The following is a 19,166-nucleotide window of genomic DNA, read 5'->3' on the forward strand; positions in this document are numbered from 1 at the left end:
TCTGGGGAGTACAAACATCATGTACTCCCAAATTTATCTTCTACATAAATGTATCTTCAACACTAAGAGTAATGTTACATGCAGAAAAAAAACAGTATGAAAAAGGCTTCTATGTTATTCTTAATTCCAAGATACAGTCTCTTCTTGAAGATCTGAGAGGCTGCTTAATTCACTGGATTTTGTTTAGCTGCAGAGAAATGAGCATTGAACTATTGGTGGCTATTGGAAACAAGCTGAATAAACCCTTAAGATAAGATTCTCATAGCCAAAAGATGATCAGTTTTCCCTGGAATCTGAATCATGAGTCTCTTCCACAAGGGAAATTCTGTGTCATTTACTTTATCTGTACTGGAGATGTGCCATTTCAATTTCATTCATATTGTACTCTGTTGATAGTAAAATCATTATGTGGTTCTAGGTTTTTTGATGTCACTCCACTTGGACAAATCTTGAATCGTTTCTCTGCAGACACCAACATCATAGATCAGGTAAGATAAAAGAGAAATATTTTCTTTTTTAACAAATGGTATATGAGCTATTTTAAAGTGTTGATTAGAGTTAGTCTCTTTACACTCTGGTGAACATTGTGCTCATTTCTTGGCCTGTTTTATTTAAGAGTTAAAGGGGAACTGTGGTCCGGTCATTAAAATCCAGTAACAAAATAAATTGCCGACATGACGAAATGGTACAAATTCTGAATTAAGCACAGAAGTGTGAACTTTGTGAAAGCACTGTTTGTTCGCCATGTTGCAAACTGCTGGTCTCGCCAAGGACAAGTGAGAGTTCGAGAGAATTGTGATGTGAGGCGGCCCCTCCTGCTCATTAGTTAGTAATTACTAATTTAATGCAATGTACGAACGAATTAGTACAGGTTTTGGAGCAGACATTTCACCTCATAAATTCCAATGTCATCTGCATACAGAGTTAACAAGTAAGTAGTATTTTTCTGCAAAATTATCTAGAAGTCGAGAGCAATATTTCAATTGAATTGAAAGAGATGTACAGTATTCAGAAGCCTGCTTGTTTATAATGTAATAGGGCCGCTTCACATCACCGGATGTTTTGTTGCCTCGTTCTGATTCGCAGACAATAATGGCAATATGGCACTGGACATACAGTACCTGGAAAATTGGGGGTTTAGGTTTAGGAGGTAGAAACTGGGAGGAGCCACGAGGGAGCTGCAATGAGACATTCCTTACGCTACATTTGCAGGAAGGAATTGAGGAATTAGCTACACCTATGCACAGCCTCACGGAATAAGAAGAGCCATATGGAATAACAACGGGGTGTCTGATTAGGTCCTCATGATTAGTTTGGAGAATGTGTCAAGTACATCTTAGGGTGAGATTTTACACTGGACTTCAAAGAAGAAAACTAATTCAGGTTAAAACATTAATACCACTTTGCATTCTTAGTAACAGCCTTGGCCGTAGCTGTGTCAGCTGCTTGTAAAGTGAAGACAGTATCTTTCAGTTCGACTGGGTGTGAGTTTTCCTCTGTTACTAACGGGATAAAGCAGGGTCTTAGGCAAGCCTTTTTAGGGACCTTCATTCAGCTTGGAAGATTTCCTTACATCAGCATGCTGTGGTTGCTGTCTAGACACCTCTATCGGGACAATTTATGTGCAGATTTCTCTATCACTCCACCAAACCAGGGGGAAATCTGTTACACATGGATAGGCAGCAGAACAACATAGTGCCATATAAAACAATGTCAGTACACAGGACTATGTGCCTAAGAAAGAAGAAAACTGTTTCCCCACATTAATATGAATGATGGTTGAACTACTTCATTTGGCTTTAGGTGTGAACTTATCTGACAATAGTTGTCCAGAATTTCGGCAGGTGGACATGTATGGTATGAGTGAATTATGACGATGGCTCTTCTTGCTGTTCTTCAGCACATTCCCCCAACGTGGGAGTCTCTGACACGTTCCACACTCCTCTGCCTCTCTGCCATCGGAGTCATCACCTTTGTCACCCCTTACTTCCTCATCGCTATGGTACCGCTTGCTGTGGCTTTCTACTTCATCCAGAAGTACTTCCGGGTCGCCTCCAAGTGAGTGCTAACTTCGGTTTACGCCAGCTCTGGGACTCAAGAGCACCGGGTCTCCTTGCGTTCACGCCACCTCTGCCTTCAAGCAGAGGCAATTAATCATACAATTAATGCCAAAAGAAGATGATTGAAAAAGATTGAAAAATAAGGTCTTCTTTTTCCCCCACCGTTGATTTGTGTACAGTGTATGTTTGAAGAGAAAATTAAATCAATACTATTCAAATAGATTACTAAAACGTTTATAGTAAGTACAGAATACAGCAACTACTGTATATTCTCAGAAAGGATATAATATAATGTAATATATTTTTAATAATTAAGGCTATTCTTCTTATATTAACTTGATATACAGTAAGTATTGAATTGCCCCTGACTACTATAAAGTATGTCCTTTCTATGTTGTATTTTTTTTTAGTTTATCTGAGTTTCTCCTAGATAACATAGCTTTTTATTTCTTACTGTTATGTGTCTGTTTTCCACCTTCCTCCCCATGTTACTGCTCTCAGAGACCTCCAGGACCTGGACGACTCCACACAGCTGCCCCTGCTTTGCCATTTTTCAGAGACGGCAGAAGGTCTGACCACAATCCGTGCTTTCAGGTCTGTGAACGTTTCTCCTGCCTCTTTGGTACGTCTCATCCAGGCTGGCCACAGCCCCTCTACCCCTGTTCTTTCTCATTCCAGATTAATTAACTGAGCAATTAAGTGTAAGCCATGGCTTTGAATGTGAATATGCTGGACTGCTTGATGACGGATGAAAAACAATATTTACAGACAATATATCAGCACAGTGCCCCTTTTCGGGCCATAGACTGTAAAACAATATGAAATGGTGAAAAGGAACAGAACATAAGACCATTTATCTTAATTAGGATCATTCACAGAGCACGCTATCTCTTTGTGTCGCCAAAGACATATTTGACCGGTCAATCTGGCCCGCATTTCAAGGATCGCAACGTCTAATACAATAGATGTAAACTGTGAATAGTTTACAATAGAACTGCCTTTTCCCTGCTTAGTGGGGTATGTTAGTAAAAGGATAAAAAAAGCTTTATCTTACTTCACTGCAGTGAGTTCTGCTTAACAGCGAGAGGAATCCATTACATTTCTCTGACGACTGCCTTGTAGTGGAAGAATGTTAATATAAACAACTTGACTTTCCAAAGTCTCTGTGCCAGACGTTTCTTCAAAACACAATGCACCGCAGCTGGGCACACTAACTCTGAGCTGAGTTCAGTCTGGGCAACTGTTGTAGGCTACACGGTCCTAACACACTATCTGCCTTCGCTAGCTTTAGCAACCCTACTTATGAAGATATATTATAATAGAAGCCTTATGAAGATATATAATGATGCTATAACACTGAGGCTATGCAAATATCAGTTTTTTTTATTTTCATGCCAACTGCTCATGTTTACACAGAGGTTGGACAAAAGTTTTTCTTTTTGTTCGTGGTCTTTTAAGTCTCCTATGAAATCTAAATCCAGATGTGTGTCTTAGGCAGTGAACTGTTTTGTTTGTGCTCTCTAGACACGAAGCTCGTTTTAAACAGAGAATGCTGGAGCTCACAGACACCAACAACACTGCGTATTTGTTTCTCTCGGCTGCCAACAGGTGGCTAGAGGTTCGAACGGTGAGTGAGGGATTTGTCCCATTTGTATTCTATCAACATAGCAGGCCTGCAGCCGTACCTGTCTGAAGACAGTTTTCTGCAGATAAGAGCAGCTCGAGAAGGTGAGAGCTGGTCAATATTGGTGGTGGTGGAGGGGAGTTCCTATGACCTGTAAAGCTCTTTGAGTGGAGTGTCCAGAAAAAGCACTATATAAGTGTAAGTAATTATAATTATTATTAATATATGCACAGAAACAACACCTACTTATTTTTCCTTTTCCTTAATTTTCTGTTTCACTGTGGCTTAAAGGTCCCGATATGCAAGATTGTAAGTATGAAACCTGTAGTGCAGAGCCAGGTGCCACTGGCCAGGTATGGAGAAATATTCTGTACTATGGTCATGGTGACCAAGTAGGTGATGAGAGGCGGGCATGGCTACAATAATATATCAGAGTCCTAGACCAGGGCCATAACCAAATCTATTACTATTTAATCAAAATATTGTGTTCTTTCAATCCTCTAGTTTTCCTGTTGCTAGCAATTTCAGCTGTTTTTCTGTGGCACTGAATCGTTATGGTCTTTCACCCTAGATAGGGCTTTACCATACTGTAAATATTGCTGGCACAGCTCTTCTGTAAAGAGTTCTTACATCCTTAAAAAAATAGAAATTTATAATAACTTCTTACACTTACAGTATATAGCACTTTTCTGGACACTCCACTCAAAGCACTTTACAGGTAATGGGGATCTCCTCCACCACCACCAATATGCAGCATCCACCTGGATGATGCGACAGCAGCCATAGTGCGCCAGAATGCTCACCACACACCAGCTCTCAGTGGGGAGGAGAGCAGAGTAATGAAGCCAATTCATAGATGGGGATTATTAGGAGGCCATGATTGGTGAGGGCCATTGGGAGTTTTGGCCAGGACGCCAGGGTTACACTGCTGCTCTTCTCGAGAAACACCCTGGGATTCTTAATGACCACAGAGAGTCAGGACCTCGGTTTTATGTCTCATCCAAAGGACGGCACCTTTTTACAGTATAGTGTCCCCGTCACTATACTGGGGCATTAGGACCCACATGGACCGCAGGGTGAGCGCCCCCTGCCGGCCCCACTAACACCTCTTCCAGCAGCAACCTTAGTGTTTCCCAGGAGGTCTCCCATCCAGGTACTGACCAGGCTCACACCTGCTGAGCTTCAGTGGGTTGCCAGTCGTGAGTTGCACGGTGATATGGTTGCTGGCCATAAATTTAAGTTTAAGCTAATGTTATTGTTAACAAGCTGAATGTTCAAAGTTTGTAGAACATATAGCAGTAACATTTCACGTAGTTGCTGACCATGTCCTCCTCTTGTTCCTCAGGATTACCTTGGGGCTGTGATTGTCCTCTGTGCGGCAGTGGCCTTCATATGGAGCTCCATGACAGGACTGCAGTCAGGGCTAGTGGGACTGGGCCTGACATATGCACTCACGGTAATTGCTCAGATACCAATTAACGTTTACACCCAACATTTCTAATTGATAATGGTACTCTAACATTTTTATTGTTGGTGTATACCATTGTTATTGCTGGTATAGTTGGTGTATGGTATAGAGGCTGGTATAGAATTCTTTGTTCTTTGGCACAGCTTTGGTGAAAAGAGTAATAATTGAGGCACAATGGGTTAAACAAATATTTCTTAAGTGACAATACACACACAAAACGTACACATACTGTATAACATTCAAGTTATTCTATGTACAAATTTACAAATAAAGCATCCCAGAGGCCAGACTGCTACCAAGTACTCAACCCCTAAAAACACCTACTGTACAAAGGCTGAAAGAAGAGATAAGCTGCCTTCTAAACTAAACAGAATACAACCTGTGCTTAAATCTCTCTCTCTCTGTAAACCCAGATGCCACCAAATGAATGGGAACCTATCTCCCTGGTCTAAAAATGCATGCACTAACCAGGAGAGGCAGTTTTTAACTGAGGGATTCTTTACATAGGAACCACAGAATAGCAAGCTCCCTTAACAAGGTTCAAATACTTATACTCTAGTCTGTTTTGTTCAGGTGATCTGGAATAAGGACCTGTTACCTTTTGTTTCTCTTCTCTTTCTTCTTCTTGTTGTACCCTCTCTTGCCCACTCTGACCCCTTCCGTACCTGCCTGTTATAAACTGCTTTCCTGGCCTGTTGACACTTAATCGTTTACCCAGAACTTAATTAGCTAAGGTAAACCAAGGTAAACTTTACGACGGCTTTGATCACTGAATCTGGTCCCCCTACACCTCAGCATACATCCCCTTGCTTTGAAGCTGGAAATGTTGAGGAGAGCCAGGTATCACAGATTCACTTCATAACAATATATTAGAAGCTTCTGTATTGTTTGCAATGTCACGCTAAGCTCAGTGAACAGAATGAACAGCAAAACCTTTGAAACACATATGTGCAAAATGCTGTTTTTAAACTTTAATATGTCACAGTAATTTTTGAGAATTTGTTCTTTTGCTCCCAAGCCTACTGCATTTTAAACAGGCACCTAACAACAAGTTCTGTAAACGTGTATAAACTTTTATGTTCCTGTCAGGTTGTGTTATTTCTCAGGTAAACTGTCTATGCTGAGATGGAGGAGAACATCTTTATCACAGCCTCTTAATAGTAACAGTCTGAAATGTTTAAGGACCTAAAATGTTCTGTCACTAGTCTTTGTTTATGTGTATCAAGTGGGCTATCTTGTGAGTTACAGTGAGCTGTTTATGGAAATTTGTGATAAAAATGAGGATCACTGTTGGAAAAACATGTACAGTTGCAGACATACAGTAACTATTGACCTTATGTATGAAAACAACATTATTCAAAGTTTTAAGCATGATGTTTTTCTTTGTATTTATGTGAATTATACAGTATGTCCCAATACCAATGATACTTTTCCAAACACTCTTTCACCTAGCAAGCAGATTTGTTTTTTTGGAAAATTAATTTAAGATAACAGGTGTAAATACACTAAAATAATACTTAAAACAAATGTTAAATGTTTAATGTCTAAGAAATGTTGGTATTTTGCCATTTCATTCTGGGACATTCTTTCACTTTGGCTGGATATGCTGTTAATCAATCAGTAGCCTACAGTAGTTAGAATTGTTTTTCTGCCCAAGTGATATAGTGTTTATTTTCTTCCTCTTTCTTTATTTCTTGTCCCAAACCTGATTCTCTGACTCTAATTGATTGATAATATTTATATAGAGCTTTTCATTCACGTATAATAGGGGACTGACTTCATTCACTGCTGACGTGCAGCCCCCACCTGGGTGACACACAGCAGCCATTCTGCACCAGCAGCTGACCTACTGTATATTGCAGGTCAGGTGGAGAAGTGAGAAATTATTAAGGCTTCACCAGTTGTGTTAAACAGGTCAGAGTGTGCAGACCTGAAGTGAAATGCCAAAGGCTTTTAGTGTCCAAAAATCCAGAACATCAGTTTATTGTCTAATCTCCAGATATGGCACCTCCTTCAGCAGAGTGTAAGTCTGGTCCAAAGGGCAGTGTATCACCTACTGGTCTTCCAACACTGGTAATACTTGGGCCCACAAATTCTAGACCTCAGACAGATGAATTCTTGTAAATATTCTGATTGTTGATGTTTAAATAATTCCGGAAGATAGTGTCTGATTGGGGTCATGGAAGAATATTATATATGTTTTGTATAACTTCAGCTGATGTGAGTTACATCTGTTGAATTCAGCAGCACAAGTACTGTATGCTTTAAATGTGAGTTAAGTTTATGAGTTGATGTTAAGAATATAAGAAAACTGTGAATACCAGAGTTCCTCAGCCAAGACATAAATCTTACTTTTTGTGATATGGTGAGTATATTCAAAAGTTGAAGGTATGTAATGTTATGGGCATTTTTCATCAATAGATTGCTAAATGTTATTCTTTTAAACAACCCTGCACTTGTTTTACTTGTGTAATTGTTCAGGTCTTTTACAGAATGCAGACTGTAAATATTATGGCAGGGGAAATGTTGTGTGGGGTAGGCTGTTTCTGTTAAATGACATGAGTCTGTTTACATTCAAGGGTGTGCAAGGATGTATGTCTGATCTTAGATGCAACTAGAATGTAGGAAAACTCTATAAAACAAAGATATATGACCAGTACCTGTCACAGAATTGATCTATACATATATAAGATTTATATCAATATTGTTTCTCAGATTACTACGCTTGAATACTTTTTACTTTGTGAAGTCTTTTGCCTTTTGACAGTGGGGCTATTATTCCTGCCTGAACATGCTTAGAATAATCTGTTGGTCAATGCACAAATCTATAGAGGTTTGTTAAACTCACAGGAAGGAGTTGACCTCCAAGAGATCATTGAACATAAGAAAATTGAATAGTACTCAATTAAATGGCACAGACCTTCATTTAAGTAATTCCTTTGAACTTCTGTTTTTTTCATTACCAATTTTATAAACCCAGTGTTCATCAACCTTAATAATGGTCACTCTTCACCCACCTTACTAGTAACAATAATGAATACAAGGTTTATTACTTTTTTATAACAAAGCTATCCATTGTTGTACATAGTCTCATAATCAATACTAATATGACAGAGGGAAAATTTAGGCACAAAGTCACATTCGCAATGTGCATGTTTAGTTACAACTCCAGCTCTTGATCTCCATTCCCTTTTGGAGTTGTGGCGGTTGAACAATATCAATTATGAGGAAAAGATCTCCAATGAATAAGAAAAACCTGACTGTAATATTGGTGGAATGTACAATTGTAAGACCCATAATAGCCCAGTAATACATAAGACTATCAAATCTAATCTAATGAGAATTATGCAAATTGTATGGATTTCAGAGGAATTATCAGAAATAAATCCTGGATTAAAGAGGTAGGTCTGTGATATAAGATAAGGAGAAGTGAACTTTCCTGCCAGCTGTGCTGGTCCAGACTATTCTGCTGTCCCTTAACCTCACCCCCCCTTTGTCTGTCTTTGTTCCAGGTGACTAACTATTTGAACTGGGTGGTAAGGAACCTGGCGGACCTGGAGGTGCATATGGCAGCAGTAAAGAAAGTGAATGGATTCCTGACCACAGAGTCGGAGAACTATGAAGGCTCGATAGGTACAGTGTGTAATCCTTACTGTTGATCCAGTTCTTTGGTCTTCATTGATTAGAGAACTGCAGAACTGATTAGAGGCAACGACCTTTGTAGAACATTATAGACCTTAAGGAACAAGTAATAGGTTTATTCCATGCTGAAAAAAAGAAGAAAGAAAACACAACGTTTCGGCCGTGGAGACTTCTTCAGGAGTGTTGTGTTTTCTTTCTTCTTTTTTTCAGCATGGAATAAACCTATTACTTGTTCCTTTGCAGCCTATGCATGCTGACGCAGCTACCCACCTGAACTATCATAGACCTTATTTTTGTTTGATCACATTCATTGCCCACCACCAGTTACACCGTTAACTGTTGTGCTGTACCCATAGAACATTAAGGCCATTGGAAAACCACAAAAAAATAGTTACTTCCAATCTAATCTTTTTGTCAAGTCCTACAGTACGTTGACATTGTACTGAGTTAAACATGCTATTACCTATATTAGAAACATCTTTTCTTCACCTATAACTGGGTATAGCTCAAAGTATTTTGGCTTTGGTAAATACCGCTAAATTTTATGACAAATATAAACTATTTGAAAATAGAAATTTGCTGGACTATAGCTGATTCAATTATGCTATTTATCCCCAACTACTTTTCATTTAAAGGAGCACCAGCTGTATACTGTATTTATTCTTATAGTTTTACAAACTAACGTGACATAAATTAATCTCAGTATTGAGAGTTAGCCATATGTGCTTTTGGAACTGTGGGAGATACAATACAATGCAATCTCCCATTGTAAACTTATTTAAAATAATTTACACCCTGAACGGCGTCAGCCGAAATGCCAGAAGTAGGGAGTTGGGCTTTACGTCTAGGAGCCTAACAGTGACATCACCTCTGTGTAATAATCCTTTGGCAATATAATATTCCCTGTTAGCATGTAAACATGTCCCGATGTAATGGCAGAAGAACTGGCCAGGAAAGGAGGTTCAGCAAAGCATAAACATATTCTGAAATGATACCCCTGAACTTTTAAGGCCTTTGGATTTATCAATGCTAAAAATGGAGTATCCAATCCGTGAGGTAATGGAAAAAACTACAAGATAGCAGTGGAAAGTCCAATCTGAGGGGAATTAAATGTTTAAAGCTCATGAAAGAGCTGGCTTTTCATCCACTCTACTTAATTCTTTTTTCTTCTTTCTAAGAAAATCATGATGTTCCCTCACACTCTCATGGTGGTACTCTTATTCTCAGATAATATTGTGTTTTTTTTAAGTAATTGGAAACCTCATCACCATATTATCTTATGCTTTTCATTCGTCACAAATGAGAATATTTCTATTCTTATATAGTATTTCTTATATCAATTCATTGTCTCCTAATGTAATACCTAACATCAATCTTCATATTCATCCCTGTTTAATGGAAACCCTTCTATCTTTGGGTTATGAAGGGTATTATATGGGGGGTTTATATACAGTAGTGTATGCAATAATAAATTACAAGGTACAGACTGTCACTTTCTCCAGAACCCTCCATTTAAAACACATGAAGAAGCCCAATCAATTAATTTGAATACCAACATGTTAAATGTATAGATATACAGTATAAGCAGTATCAATTTAACAGATCTGTAATGAACTTAGAAACATGTCCTACTGTACATCTGCAGTTTCAAAGAGGCAAAGAGAATTGATATTGCAATCACAATGTTATATTTATTTCCACAGCATAATCATAGTTGATCTGGTGAGAGTGGATGGCTCACTTTTCAATGTATAAGTGATCTGGGATAACACACAGCACATAAAACACAGCTTCATTATGCCTTAAATAAACTGAAAGGGGTCTTATTTGGGTTAAATGGGCTTTTATTTTTCTACACAGTCTATAGTCTGCCTTGGTATCAGATCTGTTACATCTGCCCAGAATGCTGTTTGGAATCTTGAAACTTCATCTACTATATGTGAAATGCATGTAGATGTTTGTTTGTTCATGCATTCTGTGGAAGAATTGGACTCAGTCCTAAAAATACTCAGAGTGTGCACTCCAGTATTTTCCTAATTTAAATGTTGTTCCTTTGCCTACAACAACACAATTTTACAGAAGGGCTGATAAAGCATGTTAAATGCTAAAACAACACACAAACAATGACAAATGATAGATTACCAGATAATAATCTTAAAATTCTTAATTGATTTTTTTCCCTCTTGCAATACAGTATATTATCACTCTTGTTTTGTTTTATATTTTTTAGTTCAATGTGAAAATATCATAAAACACGCTTAGAGATGTAGTTTCTTGATGAATGTGGCAACTTAACACCTGTTACTTGAATTATTTGATCCTCTTTGATTTAGTAAATTACTCTATTGGAATACAGTATATGGAATCCGTACTATAGTCCGATTCTTAGGGGTGCCCTCCTGATGATCCCAAAATGAACTGCGCTGTGCCCTATTTGGCCTCTGCTGTGCCAGATCTCTCCCAGGTCCCTGAGGACTGGCCCCAGCAAGGAGAGATCAAGATCCAGGACATGTGTGTGCGGTATGACCCCATGCTGAAGCCTGTCCTCAAGCATGTCAATGCCTACATCAACCCAGGCCAAAAGGTAGGGTCTCCAGACCTCTATAACATGCTTGGTTGCTAGTGATCCAAGAATCCAGTTTAGTAATTTTCTATCAACTCCTACATTATTGGTTTGAACAAGCTGGTTACACAATTTGTTCCTGGCTGCTGTTACCTGCTATGTAAAGGATTATCTCCTTAAACAACCATTTTAGACAATTTGTTCCTGACCAATGTGACTCTCAGTATGAAGCACTTTCTCCTTGTGTAGCTCCTGGCACTCTAAATGAGATTCAAAGTTTTGTGTAAAACTGTCTAGCTAGGCTAATATCGCAAACATAAAAGTTCCATGAATGTTGTGCTGTTCAAGCTAGCTCCTTGGAGCCCCTCAAGAAGTGACTTGATGGAATTCTTAAGACCAAGAAGCTAAAAGGCCAAGCAAGCAGGGAGAGGAATGGCTTCTCCTCACTCTTTACTTGTTCCTCATGTTCTTGTATTCTGGTGCGAAACAAAAGCATTAGTGATATGCAGAGTACTGTAAATGCAATGCTGTGCATATCACTTTGATCAGATGTTTTAAAAATGGAGAATATAAACAAAAGGTTTAAAAACTCAAAACTATAAATATTTCCAAGATGTAGGAAAATCCCAAGTATGTGCTAAAGTTGCCAGAGGTTGTAATGTAGAGAACTCTTGAACTCCTCTCTGGTGTCTCCCAGGTGGGCATCTGTGGGCGTACAGGCAGTGGAAAATCCTCTCTGTCTCTGGCTTTCTTCAGGATGGTGGACATGTTTGAAGGTTAGTTTCCATGAATTACATCGTGCTTTGAAAAACACAGACCCGTGCAGTGGCCCTCGACAGCTGAATTTCCCATTGCCGCCACACTTCTTTTAATGGGATCAGAATTCTCCCTTCTGATACATCTTTTCATCCATAACAAAAGCTGTGTTTTGCTGGGTCTGTACCACCCACTGCTCTGCTGTTCTCTGAGCAAGAGGAAGGTGCTGACAACTATTTAGGCACCGCTGGTGATTGTTTTTGTGCTGACGTGTGAATATATCTGGGAGCAATCTTGTCAGTGCTCTAAGGCTCATTTTGGCCGAGTGTTCGCAGTGCATCACGGATACTCCTCTACAATTTGTCACACTTGAAGGGATCCCTTCAAAACCTTCTTTTGGTGGAATATTTAATTAAAACAGCATGTTAGAATCTTTCTCAAGAGAGTGCACGCACATGCAAAGTGGGTGACGCACATGAGAGGAGTAGATGATGCAGGCACAGCTAGAGAAGTAATCAGTGCTGTTTTCTGGATTTTCATGAGCCGTACTGACTGCACAATATATGGGGCTTGCTTTTCCATACATCGGAGGATTCTGCGATCAGCAAAAGCCGCAACACTTTAATTCCTGGGCTTTGGCGCTTGTACAGCAACCACTCATTTTCCATCACAGCTTGTTCCTGATGCTCACAGTCACAGGAGTTTTCACAGAGCTCAAGGATGATTTGGCAAGTGGAATAAGAAAATCATACGTCATCAGTCTGACTAGCACATGCCTCACCTTTTGGGAATGTTCTTCTTTCATGTGTTGTATTTTCTCAAAAGTGACATTAACTGGCTTCATGAAAAGGAATAACAAAATCACGCAGCACAGCAGGACAGATATATTCCAACGCATCATGGCAAACATTCCATTTCCTGTGCCACTGTGTATGTTTCATTTTAGGCTTCAGCTACAGAGTAAAGTATTTGTCTGGTCTATTTATTTAACCCTGGTTTATTTCCAGCAAAATCAAAGCTCCATTCATAAAGAGGAAGCAGAGGGTCAGGCAAAACAGCAGCACATTTGGGGTTATTCATAGAAACAGATGTCTTAATCAAACCATTCTGTTACGGTAGAACACTGAATTGTTTACCTCATCCATAAAGCCACCATTGAGATAACATGATGTTCTTGTTGTGCTGATACCATAAAAGTGATAGAAAATAGTAAACATGGTAAACCACGCTGTGGTAATGGCCAATAGAATTCACATTAATGATGGAAATACAAAAAGCTGAAATTCTGCTCTCAACAACATGTTATTCTAAAAAGAGAACATACTGTACATGTATAAAAACGGTTAATAAATTAACTCAAAGTCTGGAAAATAAATTAAACACATGTGGCCTTAGCCATGCTGATATTGTTACAACAGACCATCTTCACATAATCTGAAAAATGTGAGTGAATCAGGCATTATTTGCAAGACTACGTAAGTATCTTTGCTCACTGTAAGGACATGTAAGAAACTATGACTACCCATTTTATTGTGGCATATGTAAGTGTGTGAAGAAAGTCCCAGGTACTTATCAGCACATTAAAATAATGCTGTGGTCCACCCTGGTCATGCTGGTTTCAGTAAAAGCATTGTGTCATTGTCCCATGGGTATATTTCTGCACTACGGACTTTCTGTTTTGTAAAGAAAAGCCATGAGACTTAGCTTCAAATATTTAGTATTTCACTTACAGTTCAAAAAAGGTTAGAAATAGGATGAAGCCATTCAGCCTAATTTTGCTGGTGACTAATTGATTTGAGATAACTCATCCAGCCAGTTTTTATGGGAACTCACAGTATCAGGTTCAACAGCTTGGCTGGTGTCTTGTTCCACATTTATTTTCTATAACCATTTAGCCCAATACATGGTCACAGTGAGCTGGACCCTAACCTTAACCCAGGTTAGGAATCAATCATTATCCATTCAACTGTCTCGATTTCAGCTCCCATATTCCCCAAGATGCTATTCTAATTTATGTGTGAAGAACTGAAATCTCCCAGTATTTTTTTTTTAACTGGAAAAGTCAATTCCCATTTTCAAGGATGACCTGGCTAAGAGGCTTAAACATTTGCAGGGCGTAAACCTCTTCTATCTATCTTGTATTTTTCACTTACTCTTTTTACATGATACTGTATCTCTCTGTTACCCATATTTCAGTATTCCTAATTATGTTGCAATTCCCTATGAATGCATTCCCCTCTGTCTCATGCATTGTGTTCCTAATAATTCTGGTCAACATATAATTACCTGGACCTTTTATATTTCTCTTTTTGGCTGTGCTTCCTGTGTGGCTTCATTGCAGATTTTCTTTGATTTCACCCCCCTTTCTATTCTAGTTGACATATTTTGCAGTTTCTAGATCTTTGGCGCGCATTGACTGGAAACCCTCCCATTTAGATGTAATCCATCCCATCTGTACAAACAGTCTTAGACGTAGAAAGGTTTGAGGGCTCGAGAAACATAAAGCCTTCTTCTGCACATATTTTGTGAGAAATGTGCAGAAGATGTGCAGATCTTACATGAGCAGACATGCACATCTTTGCAGCTGTTTCTTGTGCTTATGGATTAAATGTTCTAGCTTCCTCTGCATGATACATACTTCCTTGTTTCATGAGAAAACTACTGATTTAATCCTGCTCTTTAGTGTGATTCCATGGTCTTTGAACTTGGTATATGTGGCAAGAATGCTTCTTATGCCAATGTTTTGTCCTGACTTGAAGAACAACAATTGGAGCTTCACCTGCATTTACTAGGTAGTGAAGAATTATTTTTCCAGCTTAGCCACCTAAACTCCAGAGATGATGCTTGATGCATCTCTCTGTTGCTGTTCCAGATCAGATTTCATATACTTGCTTCTTGCAAGAATACATTTATTGAAGGCTAAAATGGAATAAATATATGCATTGAATAAATATTTTAGTTTGTTACAGGGTATGGATCTGAATCCTAGTTTAGTATGTTCAGATGGAGCAGCAGTTAAGGTTGACTAGGCTTGTCTGACAACTAAGGGAAACAGCATACTGTTGATCAGTGTCATTGATTCATGTCAGAGCTCTCTTTTAGTGTTTTAGTGGCACTGGCAGGATTTGAAGTTGTTGAGACTGGTGTTTGACCCTGAGAATCTGGGATGGTGGTGTTGACCTTCCAAGTACTGGCTGTCTGTTTCCATTGTGTGATGATGAGGATCCGATGATGTGATGTGGGGATAGGCTGCTGTATTCTAATACCCTTCACCACTTGGAAGCACCTACTCTCTATCTCTGTCCTCTCTCTCTGGGGTGGAAAGCTCCATAAATTGTTGGAATTTGCCAGTTTTTCATTTTTTAAGTGGTTTCTCAGTTCCTGTACCTCCACGTGTCCAGGAAACTCACATGATAAAAGTAGAACTGGATTTTATGATGGTTTTCAAAACTTGTTTTCTCATGTAGCTGTTGGAACCATATGAAAGGATATAGAGGAGGCCACTCAATTCAATCTAGCCTGTTTGGTACATAGTAGCAAATGGATCCAAGGATCTCATCCAGCCATTTCTTTAAATAAGTCAGGGTATCAGTTTCAACAGCATTGTTCCAGATTCCCACACATGGCTACTGAGCATCACCCAGGTGGAAGCTTCACTTCAGCTAAAGCAAACATAGGACCCTTCCCTGATGCATTCTGGGATCCTTTGGATCGAAAAGCACTACACGAATGCAAAGAGTTATCATTATAGGAATCATTGGTGTGACAGTGGGACACATGCCTTAAAAAGTCTATGGAAAGTATTTGGAAAAGGAATGTGAGCCTTGTTACTGTTTAAACCTATAGCCAAGGGAGCTCATGTTACTTTATTGAAAAACCATTGTCAATAAACTGTTAAAATATGCAACAAAAATAACATTCAATAAGTCAGCTAAGTATTGTAAATAATTTGTTCCCCAAGGCTGTCTGAGAACTGAAATACACAGATCACAAAAGAGAAACCTTTTATACATAAGGGCACTTGAGGATCGCCAATCTGAGGTCTGGCTAGTGGCTGTAATGTATTATTTTAATTTATCTTAAAACTCCATGGCAAGAATTGTCACAAGCAGTTCTAAATAGGAACAGAAGGCAACTGACCGGCTTTTCTTTTTTCGACCCATGTAGCCCAAGGGGAATGCTCCATCCGGTCGGGGTTGAAGATACATGAATTCCACAGCCTCACTAGTCTCTGGCTTTTTGTTTTCTGTAGACAGCCTAAACCTGCTGTGTCAAACATTTAATTGGTTTTACATTGTGGACTAATGGTCAGACTAATGGTCTGCAAATGCATTTTACTTGCAACTTAGGTATGATTTAAACTTTGGCAACCAGGGGTAAAGGTATTAAAACCAGATGATCCACTCAGCAACCAGTTCCTCTTAATTCTTGAGATTACAAATTGTGCTGAAAGGTTTTTTGTGATCCATAGCCTTCCTTAAAACATTCCTAGTCCCCCTATTTACTTGGTTTCTTTTAGTGAAGGCTTGACTTAAAATGTCATAATAAATTAACTGTTGTTTTGGGATCTTCTATACTGACAGGCAAAATTATCATTGATGGTATTGACATCTCCAAGCTGCCTCTGCACACACTACGATCCAGGTTGTCCATCATCCTGCAAGACCCTGTGTTGTTCAGTGGATCTATTCGGTGCGTATGGCTGTATGATTGAGGTCTGAGCAATGTGGTGCGGGCCCCGTCCAACATTTTTGAGGTCTTCCTGTGCACTTTACTTTGCATTATGGGAATAAATACACAAGAAACCCATTGCATGCTTAACTACGAGGGTGAATCTCAGGTATGAGATTTCCTTGAACCTGGTATTACTTTCCTGTGCCAGGAATCTAAAAAAATGACTTCCTGCTCTTTATTTATCCCACACAAATTATTACATACTGTAAATAGTATTCTTAACAAAGCTTTATAAAGAAATGTCCTGTTGCTGTTTGTTGGCCATAGGTGGAAGATCTTCTTGCTATGTCATAATAAAAATATACAGTGGACATCTTCCAGATAATATAAGCAAGTACGGTAGCTTTAAAACTGTAAAAGAATATCAAAAATCTATGTTTTTAAGATAAGAAGTGTATATGTAAAAAATCAGTATCAAAAATCATTCTGTCTTTTTAGGATGCATTTGAAGTCAAATGCTTTTGCACATACTGTAATTATGAGATACAGTCAGAGCTGCAATACAACAGCTGGTATTTAGTATACCATTGATGTTTATGCTGTAGTGGATTTTTGACAGATACTGTAAATAACATTTAAATCTAAGAGTCAGGGATGTGTTGAAGCCATGCTGCATGTGTTGATTCCTTGAACTTTTCAAAAATAGCCTGATGAAGTTTTTGGATCAATAAACTCTTGACATTTTGCAGACTGTAATGGGCTGTTTGATTCTCATGCTTGTAAATCAGTGAGACAGTCCGAGAGGACATGATGCAATGCTCCAGTGAACACGTTGTTAACAGAAGGAATTCAGAAGCATTAGTTCTTGCAATTGCAAATCCCTCCTGATCTCTATTCCTGGAGCCTTCCGGCTTTCACTCAGAGCCCGTGCAGTTCCTATTATGGAAGCCTTTTCATCTTTCCAACAATTATTGAGAAATTAACATTTTGATTCTTTATACTTTACTATACTCCTCATTTCTTACTGGTTTGGCATGCTATAAGACTACACTAACACTACATTGTAGAACATGAGCTTATTTTCAGCATATTGGAGTGGGCATTAAAGTAGTCCAGTGCTTGTAATGCTAAAGATCCACATCATGCACAATTGCAGGTGTTTAATGCTGTTTATTCTGTCTCCTATTACATTCTATAGCTCTTTAGGTATGGAGCTAATCCATTTCATGGTTTGACAGCAATTATCCTATATTGTTATTATTTTATTTACTGGAAGTCAATAAATGAATGAAGTCATTCAAAACAAACAAGGCTTAAACAAAGTTTTCTCTTGATACTGGGATTGTGTCCCCTGGAATTGTAAGAGCCTTGCTCTGAGCTGGTGGGACAGTCAGCTGACTAGCAACTTGAATTTTACAGGTTTAACTTGGACCCTGAGCGCACCTGTACTGATGACAGATTGTGGGAGGCACTAGAGATTGCCCAGCTGAAGAACATGGTCAAATCCCTTCCTGGAGGACTAGGTAAAGCAGCAGCTTCACAAATACTTATTACAGAGTGATACCACTATCAGAAAAGACAAATATTGACAGGGAAAAAATTATTCATCTCTGAGAGACAAGTGAAGAAAAATATGAAAGCATTGTTGGTCCGTCTACAGTCCCCAAGTTTCTGAGTTTGGTTTACGGGATTCCCAGGACTGGCTATGTTTATTTATTTTTTGTTACCAAAATAAAAATAAAGTTGATAAAAAAGAGAAATATTCTCAACTTTCAAAATTATATCTGACTCATTTACTTGCACAATACTTTTTTTACAGTCCTTGTGTGGAAAGGACTGTGACAAATGTGCTCTAATAAGGAAGTAAGTAGGTGCTCTTATAAAAATGATTACTAGTAGCAGAAACGGGGTGGCGCAGTGGAGCAGTGGTTAGCATTGCTGCCTCGCAGCACTGGGGCCTGGGCTTAATTCCCAGAGTGCTATCAATGTGCAGTTCGTATGTTCTCCCCAAGTTCACATGGGTTCCTTCGGGTATTCCAGTTTCCTGGTACAGTCCAAAGAAATACTGGCAGGTTAAGTGGCATCTGGGAAAAATGAAGATCCATCCAGGGTGTATCCTGCCTTGGGTAAGCCCATTGCTTACCAGGATAGGCTGTATTAGATAAAGCAATTAGAAAGTGGATGGAGTAGTACACACATAAACAGTGATTATGGTACCAAGATTCAAGATTGCTTTATTTGTTATATACAACAAGTGTATTGGAATGCTTACTCATTCAGCTGTACCCAGTAACATTACAGAAAAAAAAATAGGCACAAATGACAAACAGACATTTTTTGACAATTTACATTATAATACAGCCAAGACAGGACATAGTG

General features: G+C 38.8%; 1 protein-coding gene across 5 annotated transcripts in view; it reads left to right on the plus strand.

Annotated features, from left to right (window-relative positions):
• abcc9 (ATP binding cassette subfamily C member 9) overlaps positions 1-19,166 on the plus strand; it is a 70,641-nt gene that overhangs the window by 43,098 nt on the left and 8,377 nt on the right. For all 5 annotated transcript variants that reach the window (XM_088923394.1, XM_088923396.1, XM_088923397.1 and 2 more), the window contains 10 exons: positions 419-488; positions 1,901-2,058; positions 2,562-2,654; positions 3,585-3,687; positions 5,030-5,140; positions 8,665-8,785; positions 11,248-11,378; positions 12,055-12,133; positions 16,697-16,805; positions 18,207-18,310. In XM_088923394.1, coding sequence (XP_088779520.1) covers positions 419-488; positions 1,901-2,058; positions 2,562-2,654; positions 3,585-3,687; positions 5,030-5,140; positions 8,665-8,785; positions 11,248-11,378; positions 12,055-12,133; positions 16,697-16,805; positions 18,207-18,310 — 1,079 coding nt within the window. The remainder of the gene's footprint in view (positions 1-418; positions 489-1,900; positions 2,059-2,561; positions 2,655-3,584; positions 3,688-5,029; positions 5,141-8,664; positions 8,786-11,247; positions 11,379-12,054; positions 12,134-16,696; positions 16,806-18,206; positions 18,311-19,166) is intronic.

This window comes from Atractosteus spatula, chromosome 8 (assembly GCF_055471065.1).
Source record: "Atractosteus spatula isolate fAtrSpa1 chromosome 8, fAtrSpa1.hap1, whole genome shotgun sequence".
Lineage (NCBI taxonomy): Eukaryota > Metazoa > Chordata > Actinopteri > Semionotiformes > Lepisosteidae > Atractosteus > Atractosteus spatula.